General features: G+C 44.3%; 1 protein-coding gene across 1 annotated transcript in view; it reads left to right on the forward strand.

Moving 5' to 3' along the window:
* LOC119466145 (rho-associated protein kinase 1-like) overlaps positions 1-16,673 on the forward strand; it is a 69,522-nt gene that overhangs the window by 4,471 nt on the left and 48,378 nt on the right. The window contains 5 exon segments of the mRNA XM_049657528.1: positions 8,213-8,311; positions 9,804-9,885; positions 12,017-12,117; positions 12,981-13,294; positions 16,039-16,123. Coding sequence (XP_049513485.1) covers positions 8,213-8,311; positions 9,804-9,885; positions 12,017-12,117; positions 12,981-13,294; positions 16,039-16,123 — 681 coding nt within the window.

Genomic DNA, 16,673 nt, shown 5'->3' on the forward strand with positions numbered 1-16,673 from the left:
AGTTCTTTCGGAGGTGATGACCCCCAGCGACGGGTTTTGTTTCTCGGATATTATGAAACGAATACAACGGTTTACTCTCGGTTGTGCAGAAGTGGGGAAAAAATGACACGATAATGGCAAATGCTCTCTTGGTGCGGTCCTCACATTCCTATCCGACAAAAGGAATGTCAATAGGAACATGGCGAGACATAAATGCAGAAACATACGGTAAATCAGTGACGCTGAAAGGGTTAAGAAAGGCTGTCCAGTTTGCCTTTGTCCCCATTGTCTATAATGCTTGCCACATTGAACGCAGTGTGTGTGTCGCATTTCTCTCCTGTCCATGTCGTCTGTGCTGCCTGCTATGCTGAATGCAGTGCATGTGTGCTTGTTGTCCAGCCATGTGCGCTTTTCATGTTCACTTCATGGCCGTCAACAGTCATGTACGAGAACTGTGGTTCTGGATAACTGCAGTTATCATCACACGTGCTTCTTTCTGTGAGCGCTAGTACAAATAACTGCTGGTTCCCTTTGTAATTTAAAGCAAACTATGTGCAGCGCTTTAAAGCAGACTGTGTGGATGCCTGTAAAAACTTTTCATGGCCTAGTGTGTAAGACATACTTGTAACAAAGTACTGCAAAAAAAGACATAGACACAATCACAAGGGAGGGTACGAAGAACAAGTGCTCCTTGTGTAGCACTACCCACACATGTGGCTTTCTCTCTCTGTTTGTTTAGGATTGCAAGTGGCCGTATTTTAGGGAATTTTATTTTCCTCTGTCCCCAGCTGGCTGCTCGTGAGACACATTTATGGTTTCTTTGTTGAAACCTGTCAAATTCTACAATACGCCTCGCTGCAGCTCATTTGTCATCAAAGCTTTGGGTCTCATGCGCAGGAAACAGAGCAGAGAAAGGGGTCGATAATGAAGGTGAACCGGGTATCAGATTGTGGCCACGTAATCGAGATAGTCTAAATGTGTGCTGCGGGCATTATCTTTTCTCTGTGAATAAATGAATGAACCTAATGTTGTAATTGTCCAGGAAGTGAATGGTCAGTGAAGTGTGAATGCTGTCACAGATGTGTGTCAGTAAGATTTTTTTTTTCTTTGTGTGTGTAATTATTCACAGTACAAGTAATACTATCAAGAGGCTAATGCAAAAGGGGCAGGTGGGGGATGGTGCAATAGGTACAAGCAGCAGAAAAGTGCAAGGATGCAATACAAATACAGAGGTACACAAATGGAATCAAAATAAACAGTCTGCCTTGAAGTTCAGCTTCAATACAGTAAAGACTACAGTGTAACAATCCTGCCGTAGGGTGACGCGTAACAACGTTATGACAGGGAAATAGGAAGTGTCGCCAGCAACTGACCGTCGGGAAAAAGTCCTTGGAACAAATGCTGTACATGCAGACTAATAGGGCAAACAGGTGTGTGTGATACAGAGACAACAGTAAGCAACGTGTCTCTGGAAAGAATTTTATTGAAGGCCCTGAAAAAAAAAAGAGAAAAAGGAAAAGGGGGAGGGGGAAGACTGATAGCATGGTTAAAGGGTATTGAACGAAGCAAAAAAAAGGGCCTTTGTTTACTTTTTCATATTGTGCAGTCATTACATGGGCTTGCTTATTTTTCTTTCTTTTCCTTTTTTTTCCCTATTAGCTAGGGTTTCCTAATGCTGTAGTTAGATTCAGCTATAATGTGAGTAATGATTTGAATAGTTCTGTCTTGTGCTTCTTGGTCATTAGAAAGAGAGGCGGCTTGACAAGTATTCTTAGATTTCTTTCCTTGTAAAAGGTGGTATACAACAGTTTGCATTAAGTTATTCGGTACATGTTTAGCTACAAGGAATACATTTACATCTGCTACATGTGTAATTTGATAATATCCTCTCCAGGCGCCAGTTATTTTTGTTCATTAAAAATTTAGTTTGTCATGTGTAATTTGATAATATCCTCTCCAGGCGCCAGTTATTTTTGTTCATTAAAAATTTAGTTTCACCACATTTCTCACATATTCAGTCATAAAGCCATACTGCTGAAGAACGAATGAAAGATTTTCAATTGTTCTGTGTGTTTTGTCAAGCTTAGAGAATATGAACTCCATGCGAGTATTCTCAACAGGAACATTAGATATAGTAGTATCAGCTATTTGATGTCTAGCATACTTAGAAAACACCCATTTAGCCTCTTGAAAAATATGATGTAAGACATGGTAAGAAAATACGAAAGAAATGAACCCGGGCTACATGAGGACAACAGACACTGAGAGCAAACACCCCGCCGTCTACCTTCCAACTTGCATTACTAAAACACTTCACATATTTTATTCAAACTTGCAGCGCAGGTTCATTGAGAAATGTTTTAAGATGTATGCGGGGGGGACATGTTTTAAATATTGTTGTTCTCACATGTGCCTTTGCTTTTGATGACTATCTTGGCGTGCGAAATGGTGATCACAGCGCCTGAAGGGGATAATTGAGGTGATATACCGTGCATACGGTTATCACTCGACTTGCTCAGTAAGCAGCCATTGAAAGTAATACTCGTAGCAAGTTGTGGCCTTTATCCCTGCCCCCGTTGTTATCATGGATAGTCTTTAGCTGCTGCTGCCAGACAAACGGCAGATATGTGTTATCAGGTGATGTCAAGAACATGTAATGATTGTTGTTTTTGAAGATGAACTTTGAGACCATACTACCAGCACAGCATGAAAATCTTTGTTGAAAGTTGATAAACAAAGCTATCCGTTATTCAGTGTCTCTCAGCTTTATTTTTGTTCATTAGACTTTTTTTACTTTAATCTGCAGATGAAGTTCTTGATGTTTGTGTGTTTGTGCACGTGCATGCGTCCGTGCGCAAATACATATTCAAATCACGGTTCATCTTTTTTTTTTTTTTTCTTGTATAAGTCATATTTTCTGACTGCAGTGAGTTTTAATTGATGGCCTTTTAGCAGACTTCTGCTCGGAGAAATCTTGAAAATTTTAATATTCATGAAGGCTACAGTAAGTGTGCCTTTGGAACCATCGTTTAGCATATGTTTAACATTTTTGCTTGCTTAAGATTATGATGCCTGAAAACTTCTACGCTTCGAGTAACTCCACCAATAAAGTGAAATACTGAAACTCTAACTGAAGCCTTAGGCTGAATGCAACCTATGACCCAGTAGAAATGCTGAAGGATAACCATATTAACGGTACAAGAACACACTTTTAAAGGGCCCACAGAAACATTTTAAGAAAGGTGAGAAATCGGTCTGGTATTAAAGGACCATTGTCTTATAGATATTTTTCAGCTATTAGCTTTATAACTTGGCTCATACACATAATAATAATAATGAAATTTTATGGTGCCACAAATGCTTTACATAGTTAGGGCCTGCCAAAGCCAACATAGGGGCTTCATTGTGTTACTGATAACGAAACAGTGCCTCTGGTACGTCCTTTGTTGCCTTCTTTTTTTCATTGTTTGCGCTGTATTTGAAGCTGTGCCACTGTGCCAGCATACAACAATGCCTGTGTTTTTCCGGCCAACACAACATTGAGGTGCACAACAGACCACCCTTTTGTGCATCTCAAATCTCAAAGGCCATAAGACCTTTTCATTAAGCAAGAAGGAAAGGGCACGTGGCAAGCCTTTTCTCCTCCCTGGCTGGTGCGGTGCTGCTTGAATGTGTTGCTGTCGCATGCTCAGGAATGATTTGAAGATGTTTTAGCTTGTTCTCCGGGAAATTTACATAATGTCAGTGGATACAAGGTCTTTGGGGAACCACTGTATGTAGCCTTTCGGTACAGCAGTAACTACAATATGCAGAAATTTCTCTTGGGTGCGCAAACCAGCGACGTGCGTCATCACTTGCACTGTGTGTACATGTTGTGAACTATTTCGGCTGTGTCGGTTTTCACTCAATGAAGAGAACCAGCATCTGCGAACTGCCAGCATGAATTGGAAAATCTTCTCCCCATCTGATCGCTTGGCGTGGGAACTAAACATGAAAGTGCGTGCTCGTGTATGGCCAACCCAATGCAACCCTGAAGCATCAAAGCACCAATGATTATAAAATACTCGCGTCAGCCACCAGCATCGTGACCAAGCATTTCAAGTCTAGTAGACTTGAAATTACTGCGCTATGTCTACGCTACGTATGTGGCTGATGGCGTTGCTCAACACAATGATCACTGCGGTTGCTTAACCAGCATGATACATATTGTTACGGGGATAACGTTTCTTTAGGGAGTATTGCTATATACAAGGTTTGGGCAAGCAGCGGCGACGGATGCAAGGCTGTCGCGCGCCTCTGGCTACTTCGGCGCCGTCGTCTTCGTCCAACCGACAGTAGTAGCCCCTTCACTGTCTCATGGTACTACCCCCCCGGGGCGAGGGCGCCGACCCGGTGCTTCTACGACGGACCAGAGGGTCCAGTTACGTACGGCTTAAGTCTCGCAACGTGCACGATAGCAGAGGGCGAGGGCGTAGATGGCGCTGGCGCGGTGACTGGCTTCGTCTCATATGTCACGTCGGTGACTTGACGTAGCACCCTGCAAGGACCATCGTAGCGGGGCAATAGCTTTTCAGAGAGACCTGCGGCGGGACGGAGACCACAGCAGCACGAGGGCACCTGGGGAGTAAGAAACGTCTCTGTGGCGACTATCATACAGGGCTTTTTGGGAAGCCTGAGACACTGTGAGCCGTTCACGAGCGATCTGGCTAGCTGTGTAGGCGCGCGCTATGGCGTCGCGGACGTACGTGGTGGTTGAGCTGACAGGGCGTAAAGTATCGAGAGGCAGAGAAGGTTCGCGTCCATACAGGAGATAAAACGGGGAGTAGCCAGTGGTGTCATGTCGGGACGGAGTCGTAGGCGAAAGTAACGTACGGCAAAGTAGCGTCCCAATCGCGGTGATCGTCGGAGACGTACATTGAAAGCATATCGGTCAGAGTTCGGTTCAGGCACTCTGTGAGTCCATTCGTTTGCGGGTGATAAGCAGTTGTGAGCTTGTGGTGGGTAGAGCAGGAATGAAGGATGTCATCGATGACGCGAGACAAAAAGTATCGGCCTTGATCGGTCAGAAGCTGTCGAGGAGCACCGTGATGCAGGATGATGTCATGAAGGAGGAAGTCGGCGATATCGGTAGCGCAGCTGGTTGGGAGGGCACGGGTAATGGCGTATCACAGGTCGCATAGTCGGTCGCGACGGCGACCCACTTGTTGCCTGATGTCGAGGCTGGAAAGGGGCCAAGAAGGTCGAGCCCCACACGAAAGAACGGTTCGGCGGGAATGTCTATAGGATGCAGCAGACCGGCAGGTAACATAGCTGGCCTCTTGCGGCGCTGGCATTTGTCGCAGCTAGCGACATATCGTTGGACGGAGCGATAGAGACCAGGCCAGAAGAAACGGTGCCTGACGCCATCATAAGTGTGGGTGACACCAAGGTGACCAGCAGTGGGCGCATCGTGAAGCTGGCAAAGGACATCTGACTGCAGATGGGCAGGCACGACAAGGAGGCGTTCAGGGCCCTCAGGATGCATATTATGGCGGTATAAGGTGCCGTCCTGAATGAAGAACAAGTGGAGTGAAGGGTCGAGTGTGGCGGAGTTGAAACGGTCGATGATAGACCGTAAAGCCGAGTCGCGGCGTTGTTCGTCCCGTATACTAACAAGGTCCGAGATAGACAAGACGCAGGCGTCGGTGTCTTGCTCGGTGACGTCAGGGGAATCCACGGGATGCCGTGAGAGCCAGTCGGCATCTTGATGAAGCTGACCGGACTTGTGCACCACTGAAAACGAGTATTCTTGGAGGCGCAGAGCCCAACGACCAAGGCGGCCTGTAGGGTCTTTGAGCGAAGAAAGCCAACAGAGGGCATGATGATCAGTTACGACGGTAAAGGTGCGGCCAAACAGGTAGGGACGAAATTTGGCGGCAGCCCAGACAAGAGCAAGACATTCTGGTTCCGTGATGGAGTAATTCTTCGCCGGTGCGGACAGGAGGTGGCTAGCGTACGCAATAACATAGTCGTGGCCGCTCTGACGCTGAGCGAGGACGGCACCGATTCCATGGCCGCTGGCATCTGTGCGAAGTTCCGTCGGTGCAGTCGGATCAAAATGCACTAAAATAAGGGAAGTCGTGAGGGCATCTATAAGCGCCAAAAAGGCAGCAGCTTGGGGTGAGCCCCATGGAAAAGCTGTGTCTTTTTTTAGGAGCGCAGTAAGGGGACGCGCAAGGTCGGCGAAATTACGAATAAAACGGCGGAAATAGGAGCACAATCCGATAAAACTATGTACGTCTTTAGCCGAACAAGGTACAGGAAAATTCTTCACGGCGCGAACTTTTTCAGGATGGGGCTGGACACCTGTTGCGTTGACGAGATGGCCAAGTACGGTTATTTCGCGGCGTCCGAAATGGCATTTTGAGGCGTTGAGTTGGAGACCGGCATTGCGGAATGCCTCGTGAATGGCGGAGAGGCGCTGAAGACGGCTGTCAAATGTTGGCGAAAAAACAATGACATCGTCAAGGTAGCACAAGCAGGTTGACCATTTCAAGCCACGAAGAAGCGAATCCATCATGCGCTTGCATTGCAAAGGCCGAAAGGCATCACTTTAAAGTGATAGAGGCCATCGGGAGTTACGAATGCGGTTTTTTCGCGGTCCAGTGGGTCAACAGCAATCTGCCAATAACCTGAGCGAAGGTCAATAGACGAGAAATATTGGGCGCTGTGAAGACAGTCGAGTGCGTCGTCGATACCGGGCAAGGGATAGACGTCCTTTTTCGTGATTTTGTTGAGGTGTCGATAAACAACACAAAATCGCCAGGTGTTGTCCTTTTTCTTGACCAGCACAACAGGAGCGGCCCGAGGACTCGAGGACGGTTCGATGATGTTCTTGGCCAGCATATAAACTTTTTGCTTCAGCATTGCCTTTTTGCCCTGTAAAGCTGTAATCTCTAAATGAGATCACATAAAATGAATCGAGTGGCTATTTGTGAGACATAATTACCATAAGATTATCATCTTATGGTAATTATTATCACCATTATCACCCCTATCTTTTTCTGTGTGAAATGAGCGGCATGGAGCTGAAAGTCATTTTATGACACATGTAACTCTTCTTCACAACTTGCTATAACAGTGATTACTTTGTTCTGCTGACATATTTAAGCAACAGCTTAATTATGTGATGTGACTTGTAGCTTTACTCGTGTCATAAATCTCATGGATTTGTGTGTGGGCTCGAGAGTTCTTATAAAAGCGAGAATCTTTCATAGTTGTGGCATGCAGCTTGTTTAAAGGCATGATGAAACACTGGGCTGCGAAGCAGTACTTTCGACAGAATGGCAGCATTTGTGGCAGAATTAATGGAAATACAATACTAGTCAAAACTAGTTTAGTGCTGCCCTTTAATGTCCCTTTAAACAATAATGTGTTGTAGTGGGCCAGTCGGTTTTGTGACATGATGGAACACTGTGCTGCTGAAGCAGTACTTTTGACAGAGACATTAAAGAACTTAAGAAATTAGACACACAAGAAGTGGAGTGTGTGCAGTGTTCCATCATATCACAGGACCAACTGACCCACTATAACACATTATTGTTTAAAGGGACATTAAAGGGCAGCGCTAGGCTAGTTTTGACTAGTAATGTATTTGCACTCATTCTGCCGTAAAGGTATTGCTGGAGAGAACATTGGCCAAACTTTTTTTTTTTAATTTTGTGTCGTAGCTTCACTACCAGTACATCAGTGTTAGGTCACAGATTTCAGAGTGTTTACTCATATTTGGGCCGTTTTGGCACAGGAAAACTTCTCGAAACTACTTTAAGGTTGAGCTTTAATTTTTCTTCAATACAGTACAGTCCTGCTCTGCTGATAAACATTTAATTAAACACACATAGATGTCGATGTCACGGTGATACAGTGGGGAAACTTCGGTGTGGCCTCACTACCTGTCTTTCATTACGTCTCTTCTGGCATATTAAGCCCCCTCTTGCAGTAGGAGTGGCTCTTTTGCTATTTCAGAAGTGTGTTATACTAATGCAGCCTAACATAATATTCCTCCTTAGTGTCCCCTTAAAATGTGTTTTAAAATGTGTTTATTTTTGCCCAGTTTGCATCATGGTGTGCTGTTGTAGTCTTGCTTTGCAGTCAACAACTTCACGATAGCTGTGCGGGCTGACCACTGATGCTGTTGCGAACTTTGAGTGAATTGGGTAACCGGCGAATGAGAAAGTGGTGGCCTTTCTCGCAGATGGAGAACATACCAGATCCGGAGAGGCTCCGGAGGCTCCAGGAGCTGGAACGCAAGCTCCTGGACCACACGTCGGAGATCCATGTCGACGGCCTCCTGGTGAGTGGACTTTGAGACTCGTGAACTTTTTGTGAAATGCACATGTTTGTCTGAAAACTTAGCAATGAATGGCTATCTAAACTGGAGCTGAATGGGGTGTCAGGGCACGCGCTTCTTTGCTACATCAGTTAGGTAACTTTAGAAAGGCTTACAGTTGGGCAAGTTGGTCTCGCATTCTAACTAAGGTATGTTAACGCAAAATACTGGAATGCACACAGACACACAAAAAAAGAGAAGGATGGGTGCTAGTACCAGCTCATTAATACCCAGAGACCACCTACTGATACAAGTACTATTTGATCATCATCATGTCACTGCGCGATAACTATGGCATATCTAAAATCATGCAAGTCAAAGAGCGGCATTCACGAAGTCACACACAGCAGTGTGTGAGCTTTAAATATTTGGCAAACAGATGTTAAGTAAGAGCAACAACCACAAGGCACAATTGACTTTGAAAGCATTTTTTATCAATAAGGTTGCCTCTATCTGTATCAGCAAGTGTTCACAAGCTTGTACGTTGCAATGAGTGTTGCTGTTTTACCGCACAGTATTTGTTACATCTTGCTTTGTTTTTAAATTTTTGATCACTGGGAGCAAACCAAGAGAGGGAGATAGCGCTGGAGTCCAGCTTCAGAAGTGATGTGGATCACCTTCAGTCACTTCTTATTCCCTGTGTCCAGTTTCTCATCTTGGCCTTTGTCTCATTAATTCTGCATTTGATTTAGCCTTATCTCTCTTCACTGGCCACCTTAAATATGCAGTCTTCTGCAGCTTCACTGGAGCTTTGTTAAAGGCTTTGTTCAGAGGTCAATTTTCATGAATGCATCACCTCACTGGCACTTTACGAAAACAAGTGGTTTCACCCTATTTGTAGAACCTTTGTGTTGCAAGGCCAGCTTTCTAGTAATTAAAGAAGAAGTTCACATGCAAGCAGAAGGTATCAAACCTCACTTCGTAGCACAGTGGTCATGTAGATTACCATGGAGTCACATATGTAGCAGTCTAGGATTCCCAGTTTTCTTGAAAAACCGCAGTGTGCGCCACAAAGTGTATTGTTCAGACACACCAAAGCAGCTGTGCAAAACAATGCATCCTGTGTTTTACAGCTTCCCAGCTTGGGCTACGTTTACTTCTTTATCAGCATATACGTGCATGCTGTGAGCGCTGTATTCCAATTTTATCTTCCAAATCTGTACCTATCATCATTATGCATAAGATTTGAATGTTATCTTTTTTATTTGTGCACATCACCATCGCAGGTCATGTCTTTGTTGCCATTGCTCAGGACTGTTTAAAATAAAAAAAGCGGTTTCTCACACTGCATCCTCACCATCATGGTGATAGGCTGGGCACCTTACCCTGTGTCACCGTTGCTCCAATGCATATCTGCTGTCAACACAGAAGTCAAAATTACGTGCATAGCCTTGTTATATGCTGGCAGAAAAGTGGGTGCATGGCAGTGCTGACACGTGTTCTGCTTATTCCACAGGATGCTGTCCAGGCTCTGGTGATGGACTGCAACAGTCCAGCCCTCCGAAGGATGAAGAACATCGACAGCTTCCTCAATCGATGTAAGCCCTTTGACTTGTGCCCCCTTTCTGTGATGGCACCTCTAAACCTTAACACCTTGAATACAGACACTGTCGTTGCACAGCTAAGCTACAGTCAGACATGTAATTTGAAACACTGTAGGCGTGCACTGTAGGCGTGCACTGTAGGCGTGCACTGTAGGCGTGTGAGTGGGTATTCCATTGCAGCAGACAAAGTGCAACTACAGAGGGATTGTGAAGCAAACATGGACGAAGTGTCAAAACATTGGTCGATGTTTCTTTCATCACCCTTGTGTTGTTGCTGAAGCAGACCTCATTATAAAATTTAGAGTTTGATGCAGGCTGCAAGAGCAGTTAACCCTTTGCAACTCTATGCATGTAATTGTGCACATTCTACAAATGCATTCACTACAGCTTATTCTTTCAAAACAGGGCATGTTTGTTTAATTTACTAAAATGTTGTGCTTCTACTGTGGCAATCTGCACATTTGCAGCGCCATCTGATTAAAGAAGCAATAATTATTTACCAAAACAAACAGTTAAGTCACGCCTATGGCATTTTTCCTAATAACATTTTTCCCCCTGCATTTCTCGAATGCCCTGCAATGTTCATAAATTTGGCAAATGTGTGAAATTCTTCAGACTGTACATATAACAAAGTATATAGCTTTGCTCCTAAGAGTAATTTGGCAGCAGCAGAAATTGTGCATGGTCACAAATGTGTACAAAGCATGAAAATGCATGTGAAGTGACAGCCTCCGGTACTCATGACATGCCGGACCTCGTGCTTGCTACTTCTTCTTTTTCCTTCGAATATCTCGTGTGTACCCTGTGCAACATTCTCAAGGATAACGTCTGATGATGTGACGACACATCCAAGCAGAAAAGACATTGCTTGAGGACATTGCTTCCGGTAACGTATTAGATTTTGGTGAAAGCGACGGAAATGACATTGGCTAGGAAAGACTTATTCCCAGTGTTCTGACTGCAAAGATGAAAAAAAGCTGCCTGATGTATTACTGCAAGAAATACCTTCGTCAGCAAATATTCAGGGGAACTTCTAATAGAGAAGGAAACTACATTTTCCTCCACCTAAAACAGAGTCCTGCAGCCTCACTGCCACCAAGGTGAATCGTGTACTCCATACAACTACTTTGAAATGTATGTGCCCGAATCTCTTTTTGTATACGTCACAGAGCACACAGCGTCCAGACATCCTAAACGTAAGCATATCTGAAGAAATAGGAAAGTTCGTTATTGTACATCAAGGATTATTCAGAAGGATAGAGAACAAAACGTCTAGACTTGATGCACTTGTGCCTATAGTTTGCAGAGACACTAATTACATCTGTGCCAAGCGCAAGGAAGCGTTGGAAACTATCAGATGTAATTCAAGACCTGCCGCCTCAACTTTTCATGGAATGAATGCGTTCACTGGCCTAATGCAGATGCCCAGTATGATCCCATTGAGCAATGACCTGAATTTCAGGGAACAAGTAGATTGGTCCAGTTGGCATTCCGAAGGATGTAAGGTTGAGTCGAGAATGTTTTGCTAAAGTGTCAGGTGTCAGTGTGCCATAGCAAGAAGTGGAGTCTATTCTTCAAACATTTCACAACTAAAATCCCTTGGCCGGTCACTTGACCATTGAGACACTTTGTACACATTTGCGTACACTTTCGTAAAAAATAAACCGTGTTTGTTTTTTGTCAACAACTGTATCATTTGGTCTTATCTGGTCACATAGAGGAGGATTAGAGCGAAAAAAAAAATTATTTTGGCCGAAAATGGCGAACGGCATCTCAAAGGGTTAAACAGGACTTGCAAAACTTTTCAGCATGTGGGATATGTTCACTTTTAAAGAGACAGTTGGAACAGTTGTATTTCAAAATGCTTGAAAAAAGTATTGGTTCATCTCTTAAAAAAATGTATTATATTCGATTACATGAGTCTACACACAGGGGGTAAACATTATAATCGTGTAAGTTATTCTCCCACTTGGCATTAGATAAGTATGCAAGTCTTAGCCGTTGCTAAGTACGCTCTGGTCATTAGTTATTTCTGCACTACCACTGGGGTTCTTGTGCTTCTAACTTTTTGCATGATTTGTTTATTTTCTTACTTTCTTTGTCTCTTGCTTTTTTCGTTGATCAGACGAGAAGGCGGTGGCGAACGTATCATCGTGCCGAATGAAGCCAGATGACTTCAAGGTTATCAAGACCATTGGCAGGGGTGCCTTCGGAGAGGTCCAACTGGTGAGTCTACATCACTTGATAATGCTCTTATCTGTGCCCTCTTCTTTGCTATTGAGTGCACTTTACTATTCAGACAGTGACAGACCAAGTAGAGGACATTTGCATCGCTTTTTGCCTCCATTATGGAAAATTGTAGGTTTTAGACACATGTTCGTATTGTGCATACTGCATGGTGGACCGAAATAACACTGGACACAACATTTCGTGTTCCGAACAGTTCAGTGTAATTGCTTCTAGCAGTGAAATGTAAATGTATGACTTGGCACTTGCTTGGGCATGAGACCTATTATGCACACAAGGAGGTCACAGTTCAGCACGCACTCTGCAGTAATAATTGTTGAAATGTCAATTTCTTGTGTCATTTCACATGGGCATGCCCTGTGTCCATTAGAGTGCTAATCAGTCTGTAGACTCCATCTGGCTTGCGTGCAAATACAGCTCAGAAAGCTGAGTGTATGAATTGCTTACATATGATAGTAAGCACTATGCACTCATGATCCTTCTGAAGCTTAACTTATCGTATGCCTCACAGTGGGTTCTGTGGAAAACTTTTGTTATTATTTTGTGCACTGATTGCAAATACGCAATTAGCCTTTCCTGTGTCAAGAAATTTTTTTTATATTTTCTTGTGTTTTAAGCTTAGAAGGGGACTTATAAGAAAAAGGTACTGTGGTATGTGATCTAAAATTAATGCATGTGTATTCCTGAATGCCCAAGGAGTGCGACTGGGGAGTTTAGTTTTTTTTTTTTTTATCTACATTGCAGCCAAAGTTATGAAATCTTAAGTAGTGGAGCGAGATGTAGAGCCCCCACTCCACTTGGGTTTCGTAACAGACTGGCATGTGCGATACTGCTGTGTGCAGGTACGCCACAAGTGGACCAAGCGGGTGTACGCCATGAAGCTGCTGAGCAAGTTTGAGATGATGAAGCGTTCGGACTCTGCCTTCTTCTGGGAGGAGCGCTTCATCATGGCGCACGCCCGCTCCCAGTGGATCGTGCAGCTGCACCAGGCCTTCCAGGACGATCGGCGTCTCTACATGGTGATGGACTACATGCCCGGCGGAGACCTGGTCAACCTGATGAGCAACTACGACGTACCCGAGCACTGGGCCCGCTTTTACTGCGCGCAGGTGGTGCTTGCGGTTGACACCGTCCACTCCATGGGATTCGTCCACAGGTGGGGAAACCGTTACATTTCTATTAATTCTGAGTAGTTGCTTCCAATTGGTTGGGGAATATGTGGAGTTTTGATCGCAAGTGGCAATCCTCTGTGGTGTCTAAAATGCTCTTGGTAACAAAGGACACCATACCCACTAGTGTAAACATACAAAAGTGTGTTTATTGCTCCTGTTAAACATACGATGCCAGCTAGCTAATATGCGAGGCGGTATCAAAAAGTTCGAGGCTAACCCCGTTTCCAAGAAAGTAATTTGTTTATGTACATTCGAGCATTGTCAACCTCGAAATAGTCTCGTTGCGCAGCAATACAACAATTCCAGTGTTCCTGCCACTTTGGAAATACTTTCTGGAAGTCTCCTTTCCTGCAAGAATCGAAACCTCCTGCAGTTTCGCCCTTGATTTCAGAAACCTTTTCAAAACAGTGATCTTTGAGCCGAGTTTTTAATTTTGGGAAGAGAGCAAAGTAGGGTGCATGTGGAAGACATACATTACTATTCGCTATGCCTGTGGTATTTGCTTCGCATGTGGAAGAGAAACCGTGATGTTTTCAGTGATAAACTCACTTGTGCGAAGAACTCTGTGATAAGGTGCATTGTTGTCGTGTAGCGTCCTGGTTATCGTGCACCACACATTGGGGCATTTTCGCCAAATGACCTCCTTCAAATCCACTAAAATTTGACTGTAAAACTCACTGTTGATAGTCTGGCCATTGAAGACAAATTCAACATGTGCAATACTGTGAATGTCAAAAAAGATGAGCCTGCACTTTCTTGAGCTGCAGACTTGCCTAGCCTTTTTTTTTTATTGATGGGGAGATGTTGGGATTTTCCATTGCGATGACTATTGCTTCGGCTCAGAGTCGTATCCACACACCAAAGTTTTATTCCTAGAGATGATCCTCAACCTGGAAGAGAAAGTAAGTGGAACCCCGAATATGCATCTCCCAATTTTGCAACGTCCCCTGGTTTTACAACAGATCAGTGCAGTCTCGGCGAACTCCCCATAGAAACAATGCATTAGAAACAGCGCTCCGGCAGCTCCCTTGCGGCGCCATTCCCTATATGAAGGGAACAGTGCCCCTTTGCATGTGGAAAGCTCCAACTGGTCTGCGGGCTTGATCCTAGTCTTTTTTTTTTTTCTTCCCTCGTGTTAGCTGCCCTCCCATTATTCGTTTCCCTTTCCCCTCTTAGCATCGCCTAACCTCCTCCCGCCATCATCCCTTCATTGCCGTCTCCTTGTGCTTTCTCTCTCTCTCGTTATCTCTTAGCAGCCCTTCCATCACTGGACATGTCCGCATGCAAGAGAGGCAGATCTTATTCGATAGCGTGTTCACGCGCACAGTTCCTGCAGAGCCATTAGCCCATAGTTCAAATTGAAGCTCTTCGCAACTTTGTTGCGCGAAACGATGTATTACAGTCAACATCTGATTTTCTGGCCCCCTAGGGAGCACGAAAACATTTAAAAATCGGGCAGTTTGAATAAAACAAATGCATGCCTTTAACTGTCCTCAAGGGGTTCAAATCGCCACAGCCACGTCCAAAATTGCTTTAATGATCTCAGTGCTCATACTGTGACAAGAGATGGCGAGTGCGCGTGTGTATAATTAAGGAACACATTTTATGTCCCGGGACAGTGGCCCCTTTGTACTTTTGGTATGCTTCACCGCAATACATTGCGTGTGCTTGACCGCGTAACACAGCTGTATTGCGGCGACGGCGACTTTCGGGAACCGGCATTATGCAACGCTTTGGGTGTCTTGGTGCTTGGAAACAGTGGATGTGTACGGTGTCTCGTGACACTAGCCCCTTCGCACTCTTGGTATGCTTCACCGCAATACATTGCGTAAGCTTGTCCGCGTAGCAGCGCTGTATTGTGGCAAAGCTGACTTTCGGGAACCAGCATTATGCAACGCTTTAGACCCTTGTCGTGCTTTCTATGCTTGAACATGATCAGTGAGGATGACGGCAAGGCGGAGCCAGCGCCATTGCCGACAGTGGCGAATCCTTTAAATGAAGAACACGGCACCGAACAGCAGGAAGCTTGATAGCGAATGTCAAAGCAGCTACGCCTAACAACAGCAGAAAACTACTATGACTGCCAGCGGATTGGCGTGCAAGAGCGCTGTTTTGAGGCTGCGAGATAATCAAAATTTTGGTGGTGGGGGACTCAATAATGCCATTTCGAACCTACGGTCACAACAAAAAAGTCTGAAATATTGGACAGTGAAGGGTTTCAGCATCCCTTTTCAGATGCCCTTATATACATTGGCTTTATGGGGTACATGGTGGTGCCGCAAAGGCGGCCAAAAAATCGGCCGTCCGAAAAACCTGTCGTTGACTGTAAGGCATAATTTTCGTTGGTCATATTATACAATACCTGGATTTTACGAAGCTTTCACATGATCTTGAGAAAGTTGTATAATTGGGGTGTCACTGCATTTCTCGAATTTGGCTTCCGCTGACTTCGCTTTCTTCCCAGAAGTGAAATTCTGCGCAATGTGTTACACTCGTAATGTATTCTGTGGCATTTTCTAGGACTGCTGCATCAAATGTTACCCTTGAAGGAGTAGATCTTGGGCCTTATAAAATACCTGAAAACCCTAGAGTTTTTTCTTTGAAACTGTTGGGAACACTGAGGCTTGTTGCTTTAAACAAATCATCAGCACAAGCGCGTGTTGAAGAGCTATTTTTGCTTGCTTGCTTGTTTGTTTTTGATGAAGTTTCCTGTTTCCATCATTTGCAGAGACGTGAAGCCAGACAACATGCTTCTTGATGCAAGGGGCCATCTGAAACTTGCTGACTTTGGAACCTGCATGCGCATGGATGCTGTGAGTTCATTTGCTACATCTGTTCCTTCACGGGAAGAACATTGAACACTTTTCCATTTGTTGAATTTTGGCGCAGGGCCATCTTCAGTAGCAGTGTGGAAATCCTTTAGAAAAGCAATGAAAATGCAGTAAAAGTGCAGTGATGCAGTTGGCTGATGAGCTAGTTGGTGCGAAATTAACTGTTAATTTTAGCATAACTTAGGACATGGACCAAGAGTGACAACTTAAGGACACTGCTGAGTACTGAAGTTAATCGGGAAAAGAAAAAGAAACGTATTATCCCAAAAAACGGTATTATGCAGAATCCTATTGACGAAATTCCACTGTAGTGTTATCACTGAAATTTATACAGTGTTTATCACTGTATTACACTGAAATGTTTATCATTGCTGAAAATATAAGCTAGAAAAAAAATAGTCGGGCACTATCAGATACACCTGTGAAGGACAATATTTCTGTAAACATTAAACCAAGTGGAATTATAAAAAGACATTCATTTCAATGACTGGCGGTGTTGAGATCATTAACCATGTTGAATAAGTGCGGGGAT

This window comes from Dermacentor silvarum, chromosome 10 (genome assembly GCF_013339745.2).
Source record: "Dermacentor silvarum isolate Dsil-2018 chromosome 10, BIME_Dsil_1.4, whole genome shotgun sequence".
NCBI lineage: Eukaryota > Metazoa > Arthropoda > Arachnida > Ixodida > Ixodidae > Dermacentor > Dermacentor silvarum.